This window comes from Canis aureus, chromosome 13 (genome assembly GCF_053574225.1).
Source record: "Canis aureus isolate CA01 chromosome 13, VMU_Caureus_v.1.0, whole genome shotgun sequence".
Classification (NCBI taxonomy): Eukaryota; Metazoa; Chordata; class Mammalia; order Carnivora; family Canidae; genus Canis; species Canis aureus.
Genome location: NC_135623.1, coordinates 24,891,631 through 24,908,883, shown reverse-complemented (window position 1 = coordinate 24,908,883; position 17,253 = coordinate 24,891,631). Strand labels below are relative to the sequence as shown.

The 17,253-nt window shown below is 41.9% G+C and overlaps 1 protein-coding gene and 1 long non-coding RNA gene across 12 annotated transcripts in view; one reads left to right on the top strand and one right to left on the bottom strand.

Annotated features, from left to right (window-relative positions):
• Nucleotides 1-9,922: 9,922 nt before the first annotated feature.
• LOC144282186 (uncharacterized) lies at nucleotides 9,923-11,756 on the bottom strand. The gene is made up of 2 exons (XR_013350519.1): nucleotides 10,619-11,756; nucleotides 9,923-10,294 (listed from the first exon to the last, which is right to left on the bottom strand). It is a non-coding gene; the product is annotated as an uncharacterized LOC144282186 (long non-coding RNA).
• The window catches only part of HNRNPC (heterogeneous nuclear ribonucleoprotein C), a 58,697-nt gene continuing 52,476 nt past the window's right edge, over nucleotides 11,033-17,253 (top strand). For 2 of the 11 annotated variants that reach the window (XM_077845498.1, XM_077845497.1), the window contains exon 1: nucleotides 16,434-17,102. In XM_077845498.1, the coding sequence (XP_077701624.1) occupies nucleotides 17,100-17,102 (3 nt within the window). In that variant the 5' untranslated portion in view covers nucleotides 16,434-17,099. Of the gene's footprint in view, nucleotides 11,191-11,855; nucleotides 11,903-15,876; nucleotides 16,041-16,370; nucleotides 16,397-16,433; nucleotides 17,110-17,253 lie in introns of those variants that run through there. The other 9 variants (XM_077845501.1, XM_077845502.1, XM_077845500.1 and 6 more) reach the window with 9 other exon arrangements.

Below are 17,253 nucleotides of genomic sequence, written 5' to 3'. Positions count from 1 at the left end.
ATAATTTCATATTTGAAACAATCTGGGCCAGTTCACATAGTATTTTCATAACATTTAGATGTGTGCTTAAAAGGGCAATTTCTACCATAATAGTAAAATAAATACTAATGATGAAATGTAAGCCTTATCAACTGAAAGCACTCTGTAAGCTGTATAAAGATTAGCCTAATGAAAAATTACCAGAGGATAAAATCTTGTGCTTCAGAGCCAGAAGGAGAACAGATGGCAAGTGTGTTAAAGAAGGCTTAACCTAGAAGACACCAGATTTAGGTCATTGATGGGATGAAAATTGGAAGAGGAGCAAAGAAGACAAAGGAAAAGATGGAGAAACATTTAGTAGGAAAGAGGGAAAAGAAACTGAAGAAATAAGAAACAGAAAGCTTTCTTTCCTGAATTCTTAAAAATTAAGTCATTTATTTTCACAATATACTTGAAGGGGCTTAAGGGTGTATATTATTTTTTAAATTTTTATTTATTTATGATAGGCACACAGTGAGAGAGAGAGAGAGGCAGAGACACAGGCAGAGGGAGAAGCAGGCTCCATGCACCGGGAGCCCGACGTGGGATTCGATCCCAGGTCTCCAGGATCGCGCCCTGGGCCAAGGCAGGCGTTAAACCGCTGCGCCACCCAGGGATCCCCAAGGGTGTATATTATATAGGTACTGTAGCATCCCATACTTATCTTTAGTAGCACTTAATATAATTTACTCTACTTAATTATTCATTTAATACTTGACTATTCTGACGGTCAGGGACCACAACTATTTGTTTACTCCTGTGTTTACGACCTGACGTAATACTTGGCACAGTGTTTATTACGTAGCATGTAATTCATAAACGTGTTGAATAAATGGATCAGATCTTCCATCTCGGCAAACTATTAATAACTGTACAATGGTTATATGCACATGCTCTAGAATCACACTTTCTAGCATCAGAATCTTAGCTCCATGAGGGCGCCTGGGTGGCTGCTGGTTGAGCATCTGCCTTAGGCTCATGTCATGATCTAAGGGCCCTGGGGTCGAGCCCCACATAGGGCTCTCTGCTCAGCAGGGAGTCTGTTTCTCCCCCTGACTCTCCCACTGTGTGCCCTTTCTCTCTCTCTCTCCCGCTCAAATAAATAAATAAATAAATACAATCTTAAAAAAATAAAAAAGAATCTTAGCTCCATCAATGGGACCCCTGGGTGGCTCAGTGGTTAAGTGGCTACTTTCAGCCCAGGGCGTGATCCTGGAGACCCGGGATCGAGTCCCACGTGGGGCTTCCTGAATGGAGCCTGCTTCTCCCTCTGCCTGTGTCTCTGCCTCTCTCTCTCCATATCTTTCATGAATAAATAAACAAAATCTAAAAAACAAAACAAAACAAGAAAACTTGTGTCACTTTAGGCAAATTACCTAAGCTCTCTGTGGCTTAGTTTCCTCATCTTTAAAATGGGGATAATAAAAATCACCAAATGAACTAATTTGTGTAAAACACTTAGAAAAGTGCTTGGCACAAGGTAACTGCTCAACAAAAATTATCTATTATTTTTATTTTTTTAATCTGAAAGTGGCCAGTAATATTAATAAGTAAAATACTAGTCAATTTCAAAACCACTAAGTAGATGTCATAATTTCCTTAATCTCTAACTTTTTCAAGCTTTATGGATAAACATATTGTGATTATTTTTTAAATTTTAAGCTTGGGGTTTTGATTTTCAAGAAAAAGAGATGAGGGGCATCTGGGTGGCTGGGGTGGTTAGGCATCTGCCTTTGGCTCAGGTCATGATCCTGGGTCCTGGGAGCTTCTCTTCAGTGGGGAGTCTGCTTCTCCCTTTGTCCCTCTACCCGCTCATGTGGGCTCTCTCTCTCTCTTTCTCAAATAATAATTTTTTTAAAAGATTTTATTTATTTATTCACGAGAGACGCAGAGAGAGAGAGGCAGAGACACAGGTAGAGGGAGAAGCAGGCTCCATGCAGGAAGCCCCACGTGGGACTCGATCCCGGGTCTCCAGGATCAGGCACTGGGCTGAAGGCGGCGCTAAACCGCTGAGCCACCCAGGCTGCCCTCAAATAATAAAATATTTTTAAAAAGATTTAAAGGACACCTAGAAACTTCCACTTTCTCTGTATTTAAAATTTTTACAAAAATCACATATTATTAGAAAAAGGAAGTCAGCTTATTTCCATATCGAAAGCTTTAAAATAATGAGGGGGGAAAATACTGGAAGCTTAAGAAGGTATGTATCCAACCAAAGGGACCAATAATTTTACTAGCAGTGTATAAAGTCTTTTTTGTAGAATCTGTACTCTAGAAGTCAGGTCATCAATAATCTATTTACTGAAGTCTATATTCCAAATTTCCCTAGTATGATTTTACCCATTGCCAGAGTCTTTTGGAATGAAAACACAAATAGGTATAACGAAATGCCATGTCAGGTAGTGAGTCAAACTATCAACCTATTAAATTTTGTGTTTCACACACATACATCAAGTACAAAACAGGTCTGTAAATAAAAGGATTATAGAACAAAACAGTGTTACCTCGTGATAGGGTAAATAATATCATGATAGGGTAAATAATAACTATGAAATGAGAGTGAGAAGAGGTACAACACTTGCGGACTGGAACTATGTTTTATCTAGTTTTGTAGTGCTTAGGCCAATACCTTGAATATAGAAAACATTTTCTTAAAAATTTTATTTATTTATTTATTCATGAGACACAGAGAGTTGAGAGGGGGAGAGAGAGAGAGAGAGAGGGAGAAGCAGGCTCCATGCAGGGAGCCCGATGCGGGGCTCGATCCTGGGCCTCCAGGATCACACCCTGGGCCAAAGCCAAGCACTAACTGAGCCACCCAGGGATCCCCTAGAAAACACTTAAAAAAAACACATGGAGTATTGGTTGATTGAATAAGCAGTTGAATGAATCATCTATATTCTTTAGAAGCATTAACTGGGACTTGAGTTGGGTTTTAAAGAATAGTTGGACTGTGGGGAAAGAGAATGGCAATGTAGCCTGTTGCAGCCCAAGGATGGCAGGTTTGCCTAGGCAGGGTTTTGTGGAGGGGACAATATTGATAGGTAAGGCGAGGCAAGTCACCGACGAGCTGTGAATGAAACAATGAAAATGCAGGGCTGCAATAGAGAACTATTATAGGATTTTAGTGTGGGAGTTATACAAAAAAAGTGAATACTTTCAGATGATTACCATGGCAGTAATTTGCAGAATCAGCTTGGGGGACAGACTCAGTGTGGGAGAAACAGAATGCAGTAAAGAGGAAGGGTCTTGAAAATGATGTGCAATATCTTTGTCATGTTGTTTTTCAGACAGAATAAAATTGCCTGTGAAAGACTGCAGGGCGCTTGGATGGCTCTACTAGTTAGGCGTCGGCCTCGGGCTCAGTTCAGGGTCCTGGAGGCCTGGGATTGAGCCAGGGCTCAGTTGGGCTCCCCGCTCAGCAAGGAGTCTGCTTCTCTGTCTCCCTCTGCCCCTCCCCTGGCTTGTGGGCATTTGAGCTCTCGCTCTCTACTCTCTCTCAAATAAATAATCTTAAAAAAAAAAAAAGTAAGATAGATTGCAAACATTTGGAAAATTACTGTAAAAAATCATAAAGGGATGCCTGGGTGGCTCAGTGGTTGAGCGTCTGCCTTGGGCTGAGGGCGTGATCCCGGGGTCCTGGGATGGACTCCCACGTCGGGCACCCTGCAAGGAGCCTGCTTCTCTCTCTGCCTGTGTGTGTGTGTGTGTGTGTGTGTGTGTGTCTCATGAATAAATAAACAAAATCTTAAAAAAAAAAATTATAAAGTACTGTTGGGTAAATCAGAGAGCTCTGTGAAGATTAAATTAAGTGCTTTGTCTGGATTCATCAGAGACCACCTCTTCACTCTCCAGTAGGACATCCCTGGACAATGGGATGATACAGAGGAAGAGAGGCAATGACAATTGACTAGTATAATCTCATTAAAAAGAAGAGATTTATTTATTTATTTGAGAAAGAGAGAGAGAGGCCATGAGCAGAGGGGAGGGTCAGAGAGAGGAAAAAGCAGGCTCCCTGCTGAGCAGGAAGCCCAGCATGGGGCTCAATCCCAGAATCCTGGATCATGACCTGAGCCAAAGGCAGATGCTTAACTGATTGAGCCACCCTGGCACCCCTAGAGAATTACGTCTTGAATTAAAAACAAAAGTTCAGTTTTGTTCTGTTTCTCTATCTTTTTAAAAAAGATTTTATTTATTTATTTATTTATTTATTTATTTATTTATTTATTTATTCATGAGAGACACAGAGAGAGAGGCAGGGACACAGGCAGAGGGGGAAGCAGGCTCCCCGTGGGGACCCCATGCAGGTCTCCCTCCTGAACCTGGGATCTGGCTCTGAGCCAAAGGCAGGTACTCAGCCGCCTTCTATCCTATACAAGCACTCAGGAGAAGCGTTCAACTTTAGAACTGTAAGGTGTTTAGAGTAAGCAGAAGAGATCTAGGGCACTTCCTACTTTCCATCTCCCCCACAGAGGCTTACAAAGCCTTAAAACCAGAATCTCAAATATTTGTCACCAATATGGTGCTTAGCATTCTGCCTTGAAGTATGCTATTTTTTTTTTTTTACTTGTTTTCCCATTCTTAGTAAATTCTAAATTATTTGACAGAGGGACTTGTTAATTCTTCCCGTGTCTTTCACTTCCACCCCACCCAGCTAAGGTATGAACTCCCTGAAAACATAAATAGTCTCCTAAGTACTTCTCCTGCATCGAATACAGCTCTGGTTAATAAGTAGGTCATGACAAAGATCATGTAGCGAAACAGATTTCTGGTAAAATGAAAATAAGTAGGGGACGCCCGGGTGGCTCAGCAGTGGAGCACCTGCGTTCAGCCCAGGATGTGACCCTGGGATCTGGGATCGAGTCCCACATGGGGCTCCCCGCAGGGAGCCTGCTGCTTCTCCCTCTGCCTGGGTCTCTCTCTCATGAATAAGTAAATAAAAACTTAAAAAAAAAAGAAAGAAAAGAAGTAGGTTTCATTAACAGTTTATAGATTTTTTTATTCTATGAGAAAAATGAGTAATAAAACATGTTAGTGTTGTTAAAAAACAAAATTCAATTGAGTAAATTTCAAGATGTAATTGCCTTCATTCAGTGATTCATGAATCAGGCAACATCCTGTCTAGCAAATAGAAAGGAACTCCAAGAGTTATAGGAAGGAAAGATTTTTAAAGGCAGAGGAGATAAAGAAGACATACATGGGAGGGGGGAGGATTATTTCAGGCAAGGTCACCTTCCTTTAGAGGAAGGGTCTATTAGGCGGATTACCTCACTGGTGCTCATCAGGAAATTTCAGACTGACTGGTTAAGATTACACTCCTGGGGGAGAATGAAACTGCAATTAGGTTAAGTATTAAGTTTCAGTTTGGTAGTGCGGGCTCCGCACAGATGATTCCATTTGAGTCCTGTTGACTCTTTTTAAATAGTGATTATTTCTGTTTACTTAAATCAGTAGTTACATGAATTACAGGTCAACCAAGCTTCACAGTCTCTGGTCCCTCTGACTAAGTGCTGTATAAAATATACAAGAAAGTAAGGGCAGTCTACTTATGTGTCCTGAGAAAAATACCAATTTCTCCTGATAAATAAAAGTTACTGATTAGGGGATCCCTGGGTGGTGCAGCGGTTTGGCGCCTGCCTTTGGACCAGGGCGCGATCCTGGAGACCCGGGATCGAATCCCACGTCGGGCTCCCGGTGCATGGAGCCTGCTTCTCCCTCTGCCTGTGTCTCTGCCTCTCTCTCTCTCACGCTGCGTGCCTATCATTACTACTCAATTTAAAATAAAATTATTAAAAAAAAAAAAAGTTACTGATTAGTACTGTCTGTGTAAGGCCCTGGGATATCCATAAGCAAAGGGAATATGGAGAGCAATAAGAATTAAACTCTGCAATCAAAAAACTTACCATTCAAAACCAAATAAAGCCCAGAGTTAGTAAAAGGAAGGAAATAGTAAGATCAAGGTGGAAATAAATAAACTAGAGATTGAAAAAAAAAAATCCATGAAACCAATAGCTGGTTCTTTGAAAAGATAAGCAAAATTGATGAACACTTAGCCGGACTCATCAAGAAAAAAAAGGAGGACTCAAATAAAATCAAAAATGAAATAGAAGCAACAACTGACACCACAGAACTACAAAGGATTACAAGCAACTACTACAAAAACTAGTATGTGAAAAACTACACAACCTAGAAGAAATGGATAAATTTCTTGAAACATATAATTTTGCAAAACTAAATCAGGAAAAAATAGAAAATCTGAACACACTGATTATCAAGTAATGAAACTGAATCAGTAGTCAAAACCCTCCCCAAAAACAAAAGTCCAGGACCAGATGGTGTCAACAGGTAAACCCTTCCAAACATTTATTTTTAAGATTTTGAAAAGATTTTATTTATTTATTCATGAGAGACACACAGAGAGGCAGAGACACAGGTAGAGGGAGAAGCAGGCTCCACGCAGGGAGCCTGACAGTGGGGTCTCCAGGATCAGGCCTCAGGCCTCAGGCTGCGCCAAACTGCTGAGTCACCTGGGCTGCCCTCTACCAAACATTTAAAGAAGAGTTAATGACTATTCTTCTAAAACTTTTCAAAAAAAAAAAAAAAAAAGAAAGAAAGAAAGAAAAGAAAAGAAAAGGAAAGGAAAACATCTAAATTCGTTCTATGAGGTCAGCATTAGCCTGAAACCAAAACCAGAGAAAGATGCCACAAAAGAAAAAAATTACAGGTCAATATCCCTGATGAACACAGACGCAAAGTTATCCACAAAATATTAGCAAACCAAATTCAACAATACATTTAAAAAAACTATTCACCACAATCAAGTGGGATTTACTCCAGGACACAAGGAAGTTCAATATCCACAAATCGAGGGTCCCTGGGTGGCACACTCAGTTAAGTGTCTGACTTTGGATTTCAGGGTGATGAGATCTAGAATGTGTTTAAGTTTCTCTCTCCCTCTGCCTCTGTCCCTTCCCCACTATGTACATGTGTGTGAATGTGCTCCCTTTCATTCTCTAAAATAAATAAATACATCTTTAAAAAAAATCACAAATCAATCAACGTGATGATACATCACAATAACAAAGTGAAGAACAAAAACAGTATGTCATCTCAAAAAAATGCCCAAAAAGTATTTGGAAAATTCAACAAACATCCATACATGATAAAACTCTCAACAATGTCGATTTAGAGGGAGCACACCTGAAAATAATACTATTTAACTGACAAAACTGCAGTTAACATCAACGATGCTGAAAAACTTTTTCCTCTAAGATTAGGAACAAGATAAGAATGTCAACTATTGGGGATCCCTGGGTGGCTTGACGGTTTGGTGCCTGCCTTTGGCCCAGGGCGTGATCCTGGGGTCCCGGGATCAGGTCCCACGTTGGGCTCCCTGCATGGAGCCTGCTTCTCCCTCTGCCTGTGTCTCTGCCTCTCTCTGTCTCTCATGAATAAATAAATAAAATCTTAAAAAAAAAAAGGAAGAACAAAACTAGAGGTATCATTATCTCAGATTTCAAGATACACTACAAAGCTATAGCAATTGAAAACATATGGTACAGACGCATAGATAAATGGAACAGAATAGAAAATCCAGCAATAATGCCACACTTACATGGTCGATTGATTTATGACAAAGGAGGCAAGAATATACAATGGAGAAAAGACGGTCTCTTCAGTAAATGGTATTGGAGAAACATGCAAAAGAATGAAGCTGAACCACTTATGTATGCTCTACTTAAAAATAAATTAAACTGGATTAATGACCTAAATGTGAGACCTAAACCATAAAACTCCTAAAAGAAAATACAGGCAGTAATCTCTTGGACATCAGCCTGAGCAACATAGTTATGGATAATGTCTCCTCAGACAAGGGAAATAAAAGCAAAAATAAACTATTGGAACTACACCAAAAGAAAAAAAAAAACAACAACAACAAACCTTTTGCACAGCAAAGGAAACCATAAACAAAAGGAAACAGCAACCTGGGGCGCCTGGGTGGCTCAGTTGGTTAAGTGGCTACCTTCCGGCTGGGTGTGAACCCAGGATCCGTGTGAGGAGCCCGCCCAGCGGGGAGTCTGTTCCTCCCTCTCCTCTGCCTGCCTCTCCGCCTACTTGGGCTCTTATTCCTCTCGCTCTCTCCGTCAAATAAACAAATACAAATCTTTAAAAAAGAACACACTTAATATTGCTCAACACCAAAAAAACAAAGAATCCAATTAGAAATGGGCAGAGGGCCTAAATAGACATTTTTCCGAAGACATACAGATGGCCAACAGACATGAAAAGATGCCCAACATCACTAATCATCAGGGACATACAAATCAAAATCACAATGAGATATCACCTGACTTCTGTCAGAATGGCTAAAATGAAAAAATACAAGAAATCAGGAAATGCTGGTGGAAATTTGAAGTGAAAGGAACCCTTGTGCACTGATGGGGGACGAATGTAAGTTGGGGGGGCGGGGAATGTAAATTTTTGGGGCAATCACTGTAGAAAACAGTATGTGTGAAGCTTAAAAAATTAAAAATAGAAAAACAGTGTGATCCAGTGATTGAATGACTGGGTATTTAAGCGAGAAAAGGAGAATGGTAACTGGAAAAGATGTATGCACACCTATGTTTATTGCAGCATTATTTATAATGGCTAAAAAATGGAAGCAACCTAAGCGTTAATAAATAAAGATGATATGTATGTATATATACACACAATGAAATATTTCTAAACCATTAAAAATGATGAGATCTTGCCATTTATGAGAACACTGATGGGCCTAGACAGTATAATGCTAAGTGAAATATATCAGAGAAGGCAAATACCATATGATTTCACTTATATGTGGAATCTAAAAAATAAAACAATAAACAGACTCATAAAGACAGAGAACCAGTGGTTGCTGGAGAGGGAGGTGTGGGCCGAATAGGGGAAATGGTGAAAGGGATTAAGAAGTACAAACTTCCAGTTATAAAAGAAATAAGGTACAGATTTGAAAAGCATAACAGTGAATACAGCCTATAATTATAATAACGTTGTACAGTAACTACACTTATCGTGGGTGGCGAGCATAGTCTAATGTACTGAGCTATTGAATCACTAGGTTGTGCATTTGAAACTAATATAACGCTGTTAACTACACTTCAGTAATAATTTTATTTTTTTAAAGCCTTACCACCCAGGAGGAGAGGTGAGTGTAAAATTAACCATAGAGCTGTGAGTTTCCAATGTAGTGTGGCTATTGAGCTGTGAGGCATTAAGCTCTAAGCTCTGGGAGGATGTTTTGCCTCTGAGGACTTGTTCAAAGGTGACAATTTGGAAAATACAGAGAATCACAAGAAAACAACAAAAAATAAAAAATAAAAATAAAATCCCCCCAAAATCCTGTGATCCTTCCACAAAGAGGGAACCGCTATTTCTATTTTGGTATATATCTTTTTTTTTCTTTTTTTTACATGCTTTTGTTTTTGCTTTACAGGTTAGCTTCAAAGCAATACATTCATACGGGAAAAAAAAATTCAAGCAGTATAAAAAAGCATACCACTGAAAAAGGTAAAAGGTCCAGCTCCCCAGAGATCTGTTGAAACAAGCGTCCAGGTACAGGACGGGGTCCTCGTCACCAGGGTTCGGGCCTGTAGACTCTGCTTCACCAGAAAGGGTGTATATGCTGTCAGCCAAGGCCTGAAAGCCCAGTCGGTGCTGGGCTCCCAACGTTTTTTTGTTTTTTTTTTGTTTTTTTTTAAGATTTTATTTATTTATTCATGAGAGACACACACAGAGGCAGAGACACAGGCAGAGGGAGAAGCAGGCTCCTCCATGCAGGGAGCCGGATGTGGGGCTCGATCTGGGGTTTCCAGGGTCACACCCTGGGCCTAAAGAAGATGCTCAACTGCTGAGCCACCCTTGGTCCATTTTAAAAAATATTTTATTTATTTATTCATGAGAAACAGAGAGAGAGGCAGAGACCCAGGCAGAGAGCAGCAGGCTCCACGCAGGGAGCCCGCCCTCGGGGTCACGCCCGGGGCCCACAGCGGATCCCGCCCCAGCTCAGCTTTCGTCCTTGACCCTCCTAGGTCAGGCCCGGCCCGGGGCCCAGCCCAGCCGCCCGGGGCCGCGTGTGGTTGCAGAGCGCGGCTCCAGGCTCCGAGGACGGGCGTCAGGCCAGCCACCACCGCGTCCTGCCGTTTCACGGGGGACGGAGGGCTGTGCCGTGGCTCCTCCCGCGTCCACCTCCACGTTCGCCCCTGCAACGCACACGTGCAGCCCCGCCGTCCGGTGCCTGCGGAGGCGGAGGCGGGCGCACTTGCACCGCGCTGCTGCCGCAGAGCCGGCGGGGCGGGGGCACACAAGGCGGTGCGGCCGCGGGGCCCGCCGCGTGCTTCCGCAGCCTCCCGGGACGGCGGGGGCGACGGGCTGGGCGGGCTGGCCGCGCAGCCGTCTACACCTGAGAGGGATGCGGGGTCAGGGAAGCGGCCGCCCGGCCTTCGCGGCTCCCTTTCCTTCCCAAGGAAAGGCCCCCCTTCACCCTCGCTGGGGGAAAGACTCGGCGGGCGCGTCCGCCTCCCTCGCGGCCCGGGCGGCGCCCGCCCTTCCAGGCCGCTACCTAACGGGAATCCGGGCAGCCATCCCCGCCCCCGCGCCGCGGGAATTCCGAGGTAGGGGCGGGCCTTCCACTGGGCGCGTTCGGGAGCCGCGATAGGACGCTACGGCCGCCAATCAGGCCTCCCGGAGACCCGGATGTGAAGCGGTGCGCGATACAAAGGCGCGTTTCCACCCAGCGCTCCGTCAGGGACAGTGGCCAATGAGCACGTCTCGGGTGATAAGTGACAGGAAACGTAGCCATTCACAAGCCAGCCCCTCTCACGCATGTGGAAATTCTCCTGCGTAGTCTAGCCTACTCCGCGTGGTGATTGGGCAGAGCTGTGAAGAGCGGTAGCAATGTCGAATCAGCAGCGGGAGCGAGAAAAGTCGCAGCCAATAGCAGGGCTCTAGGGAGCGGGGGGCGGGGCTAGGCCTTCGCCTCGGCGGCCGAGGAGACTCGGGGGCCATTTTGTGAAGAGACGAAGGCTGAGCGGTCGGGGCCGCGTCGTCGCCCTCGAGCAGCACTTGGCTTCTCCACGTAGAACCCGGGAGTGGGAGATTCAGAATCGAATCCCTTCTCCCTCCCCCCTCCTGGTAAGTGGAGGGGGCAGAAGCAGGGCAGGCGTGGGCTCCTCGGCGAGCGCGAGGGGGTGTGGGAGCGGAGACGAGGGGAACTGCCCTCGGGGCGAGCAGGCCTCCGTTTATTCTTCTTGCGCCGGGTTTGGGTTTCCTGAGAGCGAGCGTCTCGAGGGCCTCGGCTCTGGCGCAGGTTCCCCCCCGCTGTCCTCAGGGCCCGCGATCGCCTCAGGAAACGTCTTTCTCGTTTTTCGTTTTTTTTTTTTTTTTTTTTTTGGTATGTTAACGGCTGCTTCCTTTCATTTTCTCCGACCACGAGGCCTCCGAGATGAGAAAGGGAAGATCGAGACGCTCGCGAGTACAGTCGAAGTTCACGTAGCGCTGACGCCGTCTGAGAAATTTAAAAATTGGGCGGGGGGGGAGGGGAAGGGCCCCCCTCCTCCGGGGAGACGGCCCCGCGAGCGCCGGGGTTCCGGGGCGCCCCGCGGGGCGTGAGCGGGAGCGTTACAACAATAGGCCTGACGTCTCCCGAGGACTTCCTCCTGGGCGCCTCTCCGAGCGGCGGCGGGCCTCGCGGCGGCCCTTTCCCACGCTCTTCTGCTTCGCTTGCTTTCTTTTAATAATTGTGATCTCATTTACATATTAACCGTGATAATTAAAGCTGGCTTACTTTTTATCTGCAGGTTACAAATCTCTTGAGATATATAAGTTAGTGGAGCTTTGCTTTGAGGTAGGTACTCGGATCTTCCTCAGACAGAAACCGAGAGGCCCCAGGGTGTCGGTTGCCAGGCTCCTTAACGTATCCTATGGGTAGCGGGGCTGCTAGGGCAGTTTGACCTGTGGGTCATTCTCCGAGTGATTTTTTTTCTTCTTATTCTTTTTTTTTTTTTTTTTAAATACCGATAGCTGTTGGAATAGGAGGTACCGACGGTACCGAATTTGAATCTTGCCGAGAACCGAATTAAACCGTAGTCACTAGCGGGAACTGGAAAATTTTCCAAATTGCCCTTTGGGAAAAATATTTAATTATGAGAATTGGCAGTTCTTATTAATTTGACATTCTGATCTGACCTTAAAATTCGATTTTCGGGATATTCTGCCATTGATTTTTTTTCTCCAAAATACCTAAAAAGTACGTAGGTCTACATTTTCTGGGCTACGTATTTTTTTTTTTTAATTAAAATCTTGTACCTGTTGGCGAAGCCCTGAAACTTAGTAAAAACGTTGGCTGAATTTACATGAATTACATAGGTTTGAAAGTAATATCCCATTCATTTAAGAAATCGCCGTTTTTTTTAATATTTGGTGGAAGATAGATATTTAATTTTAATGTGTTCTCACAGGAAACGTTAAAGTTTAAACCGATACTGCAGGATAAATTCATCCCTTGGGAAACCGATAGAAGGTAAAAGGTCTTTAAACCAGAATAGTTGAGGCACCTGTCAGTTCCCTCACCATGTAGAAACTATAATAGGGATTAAAAGCATTACTTTTTAGAAAGAATGTAAACACATTACGTGAGCTTAGCACCAAAGTTTATCATTGCAAAGCTGCTAGGAATGAGGTAAGGGCAGTGATTAGTTAGATTAGGTCAGAAACCTAATAATGTTGGGAAATGAGAAACGTAAGGAATAATAACAATTGACAACAATTGAAATGAAGGGAACTTCTCTTGCCTTGACTTGTTAGAAATCATGGGTTTCTTGAGATCACCATGTACCAAGGAAACCATTCCTTTGGGTTAATATCCATCTGGAAAGATTTGACCGCAGAATTAAACAATTTTAGAGATGTTTTCAGGTAGGTAGGCTTTAGTAGCATTTTCATCTGGCTGAAGAGGATGGATTTTAGGATGACTAAATTGTAATCTGTGACCTTTTGTGTTTCCCATGCTCGTTATACTGGAATGAATGCTTGGTGGTGGTTGCCATTCCTTCTGTAGAGAAATTAAACATTTCTTCTGTTTGTGGTTAGGGTTTTAGTGAGTTTCACTTAGCATGCAACTTTAAGGTGGAATTGCTGTAAGAACAAGCAAGGAATAAATCCAAAATACTCTAATATTTAAAATTATAGTTAAGTCATCATTATCCCAGATGTTACCTGGAGAGTAGCAGCTGAAAGAATCTTGCTGAAGAGTTGAGAGAACTGTATCCCCATTTCCCTCACCCCTGTTATTAGTTTCATCAGGCAAATAAGTGTTATCAATAACAGTTTTATAAGGGGGCTTAGACATCTTAACCTATTTTCTGATTTCTACTCCAGTATTACCAGAAGGCTGAAAAGTATATGGAAAGTTTTATTAAAAGCAGTTTTTATAGTTACATAACAAATATGTTAGCACATTTAATCTTGAAGTAACTTTATAATTGTCTTTGAAGGGCATTATTTGCTCATATTTAATATGTATATTTATATGTATATTTCATATGTATATTTATTCTCATTGGGGTTAGAGAAGACGATGGTTTTATACAAATTAGAGAATTGGTGAGAGCCAGCACTGTTAGGTGTAGTATAAAGACATGTGTTAGATAATTAGAAATTTGGGGGTTTATAAAGGGGAAGAGAGACTACAATAGGGTTTTTAAATTCTTGGTGTATTTACCATGATAGGTCATGCTCTTGGATTTATATTATACCACTGTTAACTATGAGATAGAGGTTCCCCGTTTAAACTCTCATAGGGTTCTTAAAAGTGAACCGACATTAGAATTGGTAAGGGGAATAGTTAAAAAGAGATTGCTGGGCTCCACCAGAAAACCAGCCTTTCTAATTAAGTCTGGTGCGGGCCTTGGAAATTTGCATTTCTAATAAATGCCACTTGGTACCAGTTGGCAACCCTCCCTTTGAGAATAACCCTGTAGAAAAAAAAAATAACCCTGTAGAACAAGGGATCCAAACCTCTGAAGAGGTTAGACAAAGTATAATCTAGGTATACTGTTAATTGCAAAGAATTACGCACTAAAAGTTGTTCGCACTAAAAGTTGTTCGGTCTTTTTTATGAGTTGATAGCTCATCAATTTAACATAATGTTTTGGCTTTATGACTTTGAGAAATGTAAATGCTTTTAATATTCATTGTGTTTGTTTTGTGACAAGTGTGCAAAGGATTTATTTGTAGATGAGCTACAAAGGTACTTAACATAGCCTAGAACTTGACAAATATCCAGGTTTAAGCTTTTGGTTAAGAAAATTGAAAGTTAAACCATAAATGGACACCACAAACACTGGCATAGAGAGAACATTGAAAGGAGTGTATGTTTTCTACCTTTTTTTAAAAAATATATGTAGTTCGTACAGTTTTTTTTTTTTTTTAAGATTTTAAGTAATCCCTACCCCAATGTGGGGTTTGAACCCACAAAACCTGAGATTAAGAGTTGTATGCTCCACCGAGTTAGGCAGGTGTCCCTGTAGTTTGTACAGTTTAACACCATCAGTCCAAATATAAAAGTAACTTACAGGTCATACCTAAACTGATCTGCTACTTGGAAAAAATTCACCGTGAGATTTTAGAGGTTTAGTACCTATTCTATTGCTGTATTCTTTCACACATAGTTGACTTAAGGAGCACTTTTTATTAAGTTCTCAGTTCTCATGTGCTTTTTTTTTTTCTTTTCTTTTTTTTTTTTTTTTAAAGAGGGGGAGAGGCAGATGGAGTAGGAGAGAATCTTAAGCAGGCTCCATGGCTAAGGCAGAGCTCAAACTCTCAAGTCTATGACCTGAGCAGATATCGAGTCAGATGCTTAACCATTTGAGCCACCCAGGCACCCCTGACTTTTTTTCCTCCTGCTTTTTGAAGTAAGCTCTACACCCAACTGGCTTGAACTCATGACCCTGAGATCAAGAGTCATGTACTCTACCGACTGAGCTGGCCAGGTGCCCCTAGTTTACTGACATTTGTAAAGGAGAGTAAAACATTTTGGCTGAATGTTGAAATGTGAGGGCAGTGATTTCCTTTTTTTCCTCAAAAGACCTACAATCTGATTACAAATCTTTTAGCTGGTGAAACAGCTGATCTGTCATGCATGTTGTTATTTTTTAGTGGTTTTGTGTATCAAATTCTTAGAATTCGTATCTTGAAATCAGTTAAGTATGCTAAGTTACAAAGTGAGACCACAGAATCAAATTCCTTAAGGACCGTAATTTTCACTTACTTTGACATTAAATATTCAGTAACTAGTAATCTTTTCTCCTTTATTTGTGGTTTTTCATTCTGTCAGTGAGTGGAATGATGAGCTCCTTAAACTTCTTCCCCCTTTACTGTAGAACCCATCGAGTCTTGTAGTTTGAGCACTTACAGGTTTTGAGAATAGATGTCATCTCTAGTATGTATCTTCATGATGGAACATTCTCCTTCATAATCTTGATATTTGACATTTGTTCACTTCTTCATCTCTGTTGGCCTGGTTTTTCTATAATTTCTTTGTCCAAACTGCTGATGATCAAGATAAATGTTCGCAGATTTTTGTTTTTAAGACCCTTGTGGGAACATACGCATTAGTAAATTTTTGCCACTGATAATTGAAGAATTGTGAAGACAGTCACTGGTAGAAGTGATGATTCTATAGAGGCTCTCCCATCCCAGTGTAATGTTATGCTTTACCAGAATGTGTTAGATGCAATGGACAGATGTTTCTGTCTTGGGGGTTTAGGGCACAACATTTCTGAGGAACTCTGACTCAATCTGTCCCTTCTCCTTTCACAGGGCAGCAAGGCGAACCCCATCCCTACTCACTGGAGCTCAGCTTTGATTTTTAACCTCCCTTCCCCACCCTTCCAGAACACACACATTCCCATTCCAAAACTGATTTTATAAAGACATTTTAAACATAATGATGCAACTTGGTGTGCACTACGGCAAATTTACAGGTGTTTTTTTTTTAATTGTTTCCAAAAACGAGACTTGGATTTAAGATGTAATTTTTAAAATTTCTATTTCTATTTTTTCTGCAGCAGTTGGGTTAGAGGAGGAGGAGCCTTTTAGCCTCTCATAAACTGACCTCTCTACTTCCTCGTGTATTTTTAAGATTGATTGATGATGTGGAAAGGGCTTTGCTTGTCTGCTACTGAGAACTTTACCCTTGCGGTTTTTGTGGAAACTGCTTTTGGAAAAAGAAAAGAAATGAACTTTACTGACTTGACATTTTTGCACCTCCCGTTTTTCTAATCTGGGCTATTTTTATTTTTGTTTTTTTACAGTGAGATTTTTTTGATCTTCAGCTACAGTAAGTTATTCCAATTTTTTTTTTACATTTTTCCTGACTTTCCGCTGATTTCCTTTTTATTGTTGTTACTAGTTACTATTATTATTTATTATTATACTTATGATGGTGATGATGATGATGATAATGACACTGATAATTTTTAACCGGATTAAAATCGAGTTTTTCTGAATGTTCATAAGAATTTCTCCGGCCTCCTGATTGACTTTGGAGTTTTGCATCTTGGGAGAGAAAGTGAAGGCATTAGCATTTTTAAGTGGATTGATCACATAAACCTTTTCTCTCCCAACCCCACCCTTGCCCTCATCCCCTTCCCCACGCTCGAAAGAATTTTACTGGCTGTTAAGTCTGTGACCTTATTTTTCCTGATCTTTAACTTAACTGTTTTAGAGCATCTCTGGACGTCTGTATTTTTAATTTTTTATTTTTGTTTTTTTTATTTTTAATCTTTCATTTGTTAAATTTTTAAGCTGTGCTGCAATAAAATGTGTGTGGTACTACTTAACACCTATGATGGTGATGGCATTTTCCCAGAAAGCCATTTTCCTCCTGTTTCCCTTGAAATCCCATCCTGCTTTTCCTGTACACTACTACCCCTCACAAACCACAAGCTGCAGCAACACGGATGCCCAGCCTGGAACAGCAGCAGCCAGGATGACCTGGAGCCAGGGGGGCCTTCGGAACAGATGCACACCCTTCCTGGGTGATGGTAAGAGGTGTGAGGTCCACTTGGTTTCATTGCAAGCACTAGGAAATACACCCACTTAAGTCTAGTTGATACAGTGTAGGGGATTGCTTCTGGAAATGTTTGGGTTAAGATATTTGTATATCTCCAGATGTTTCCCAAGTGATGCCAGCTC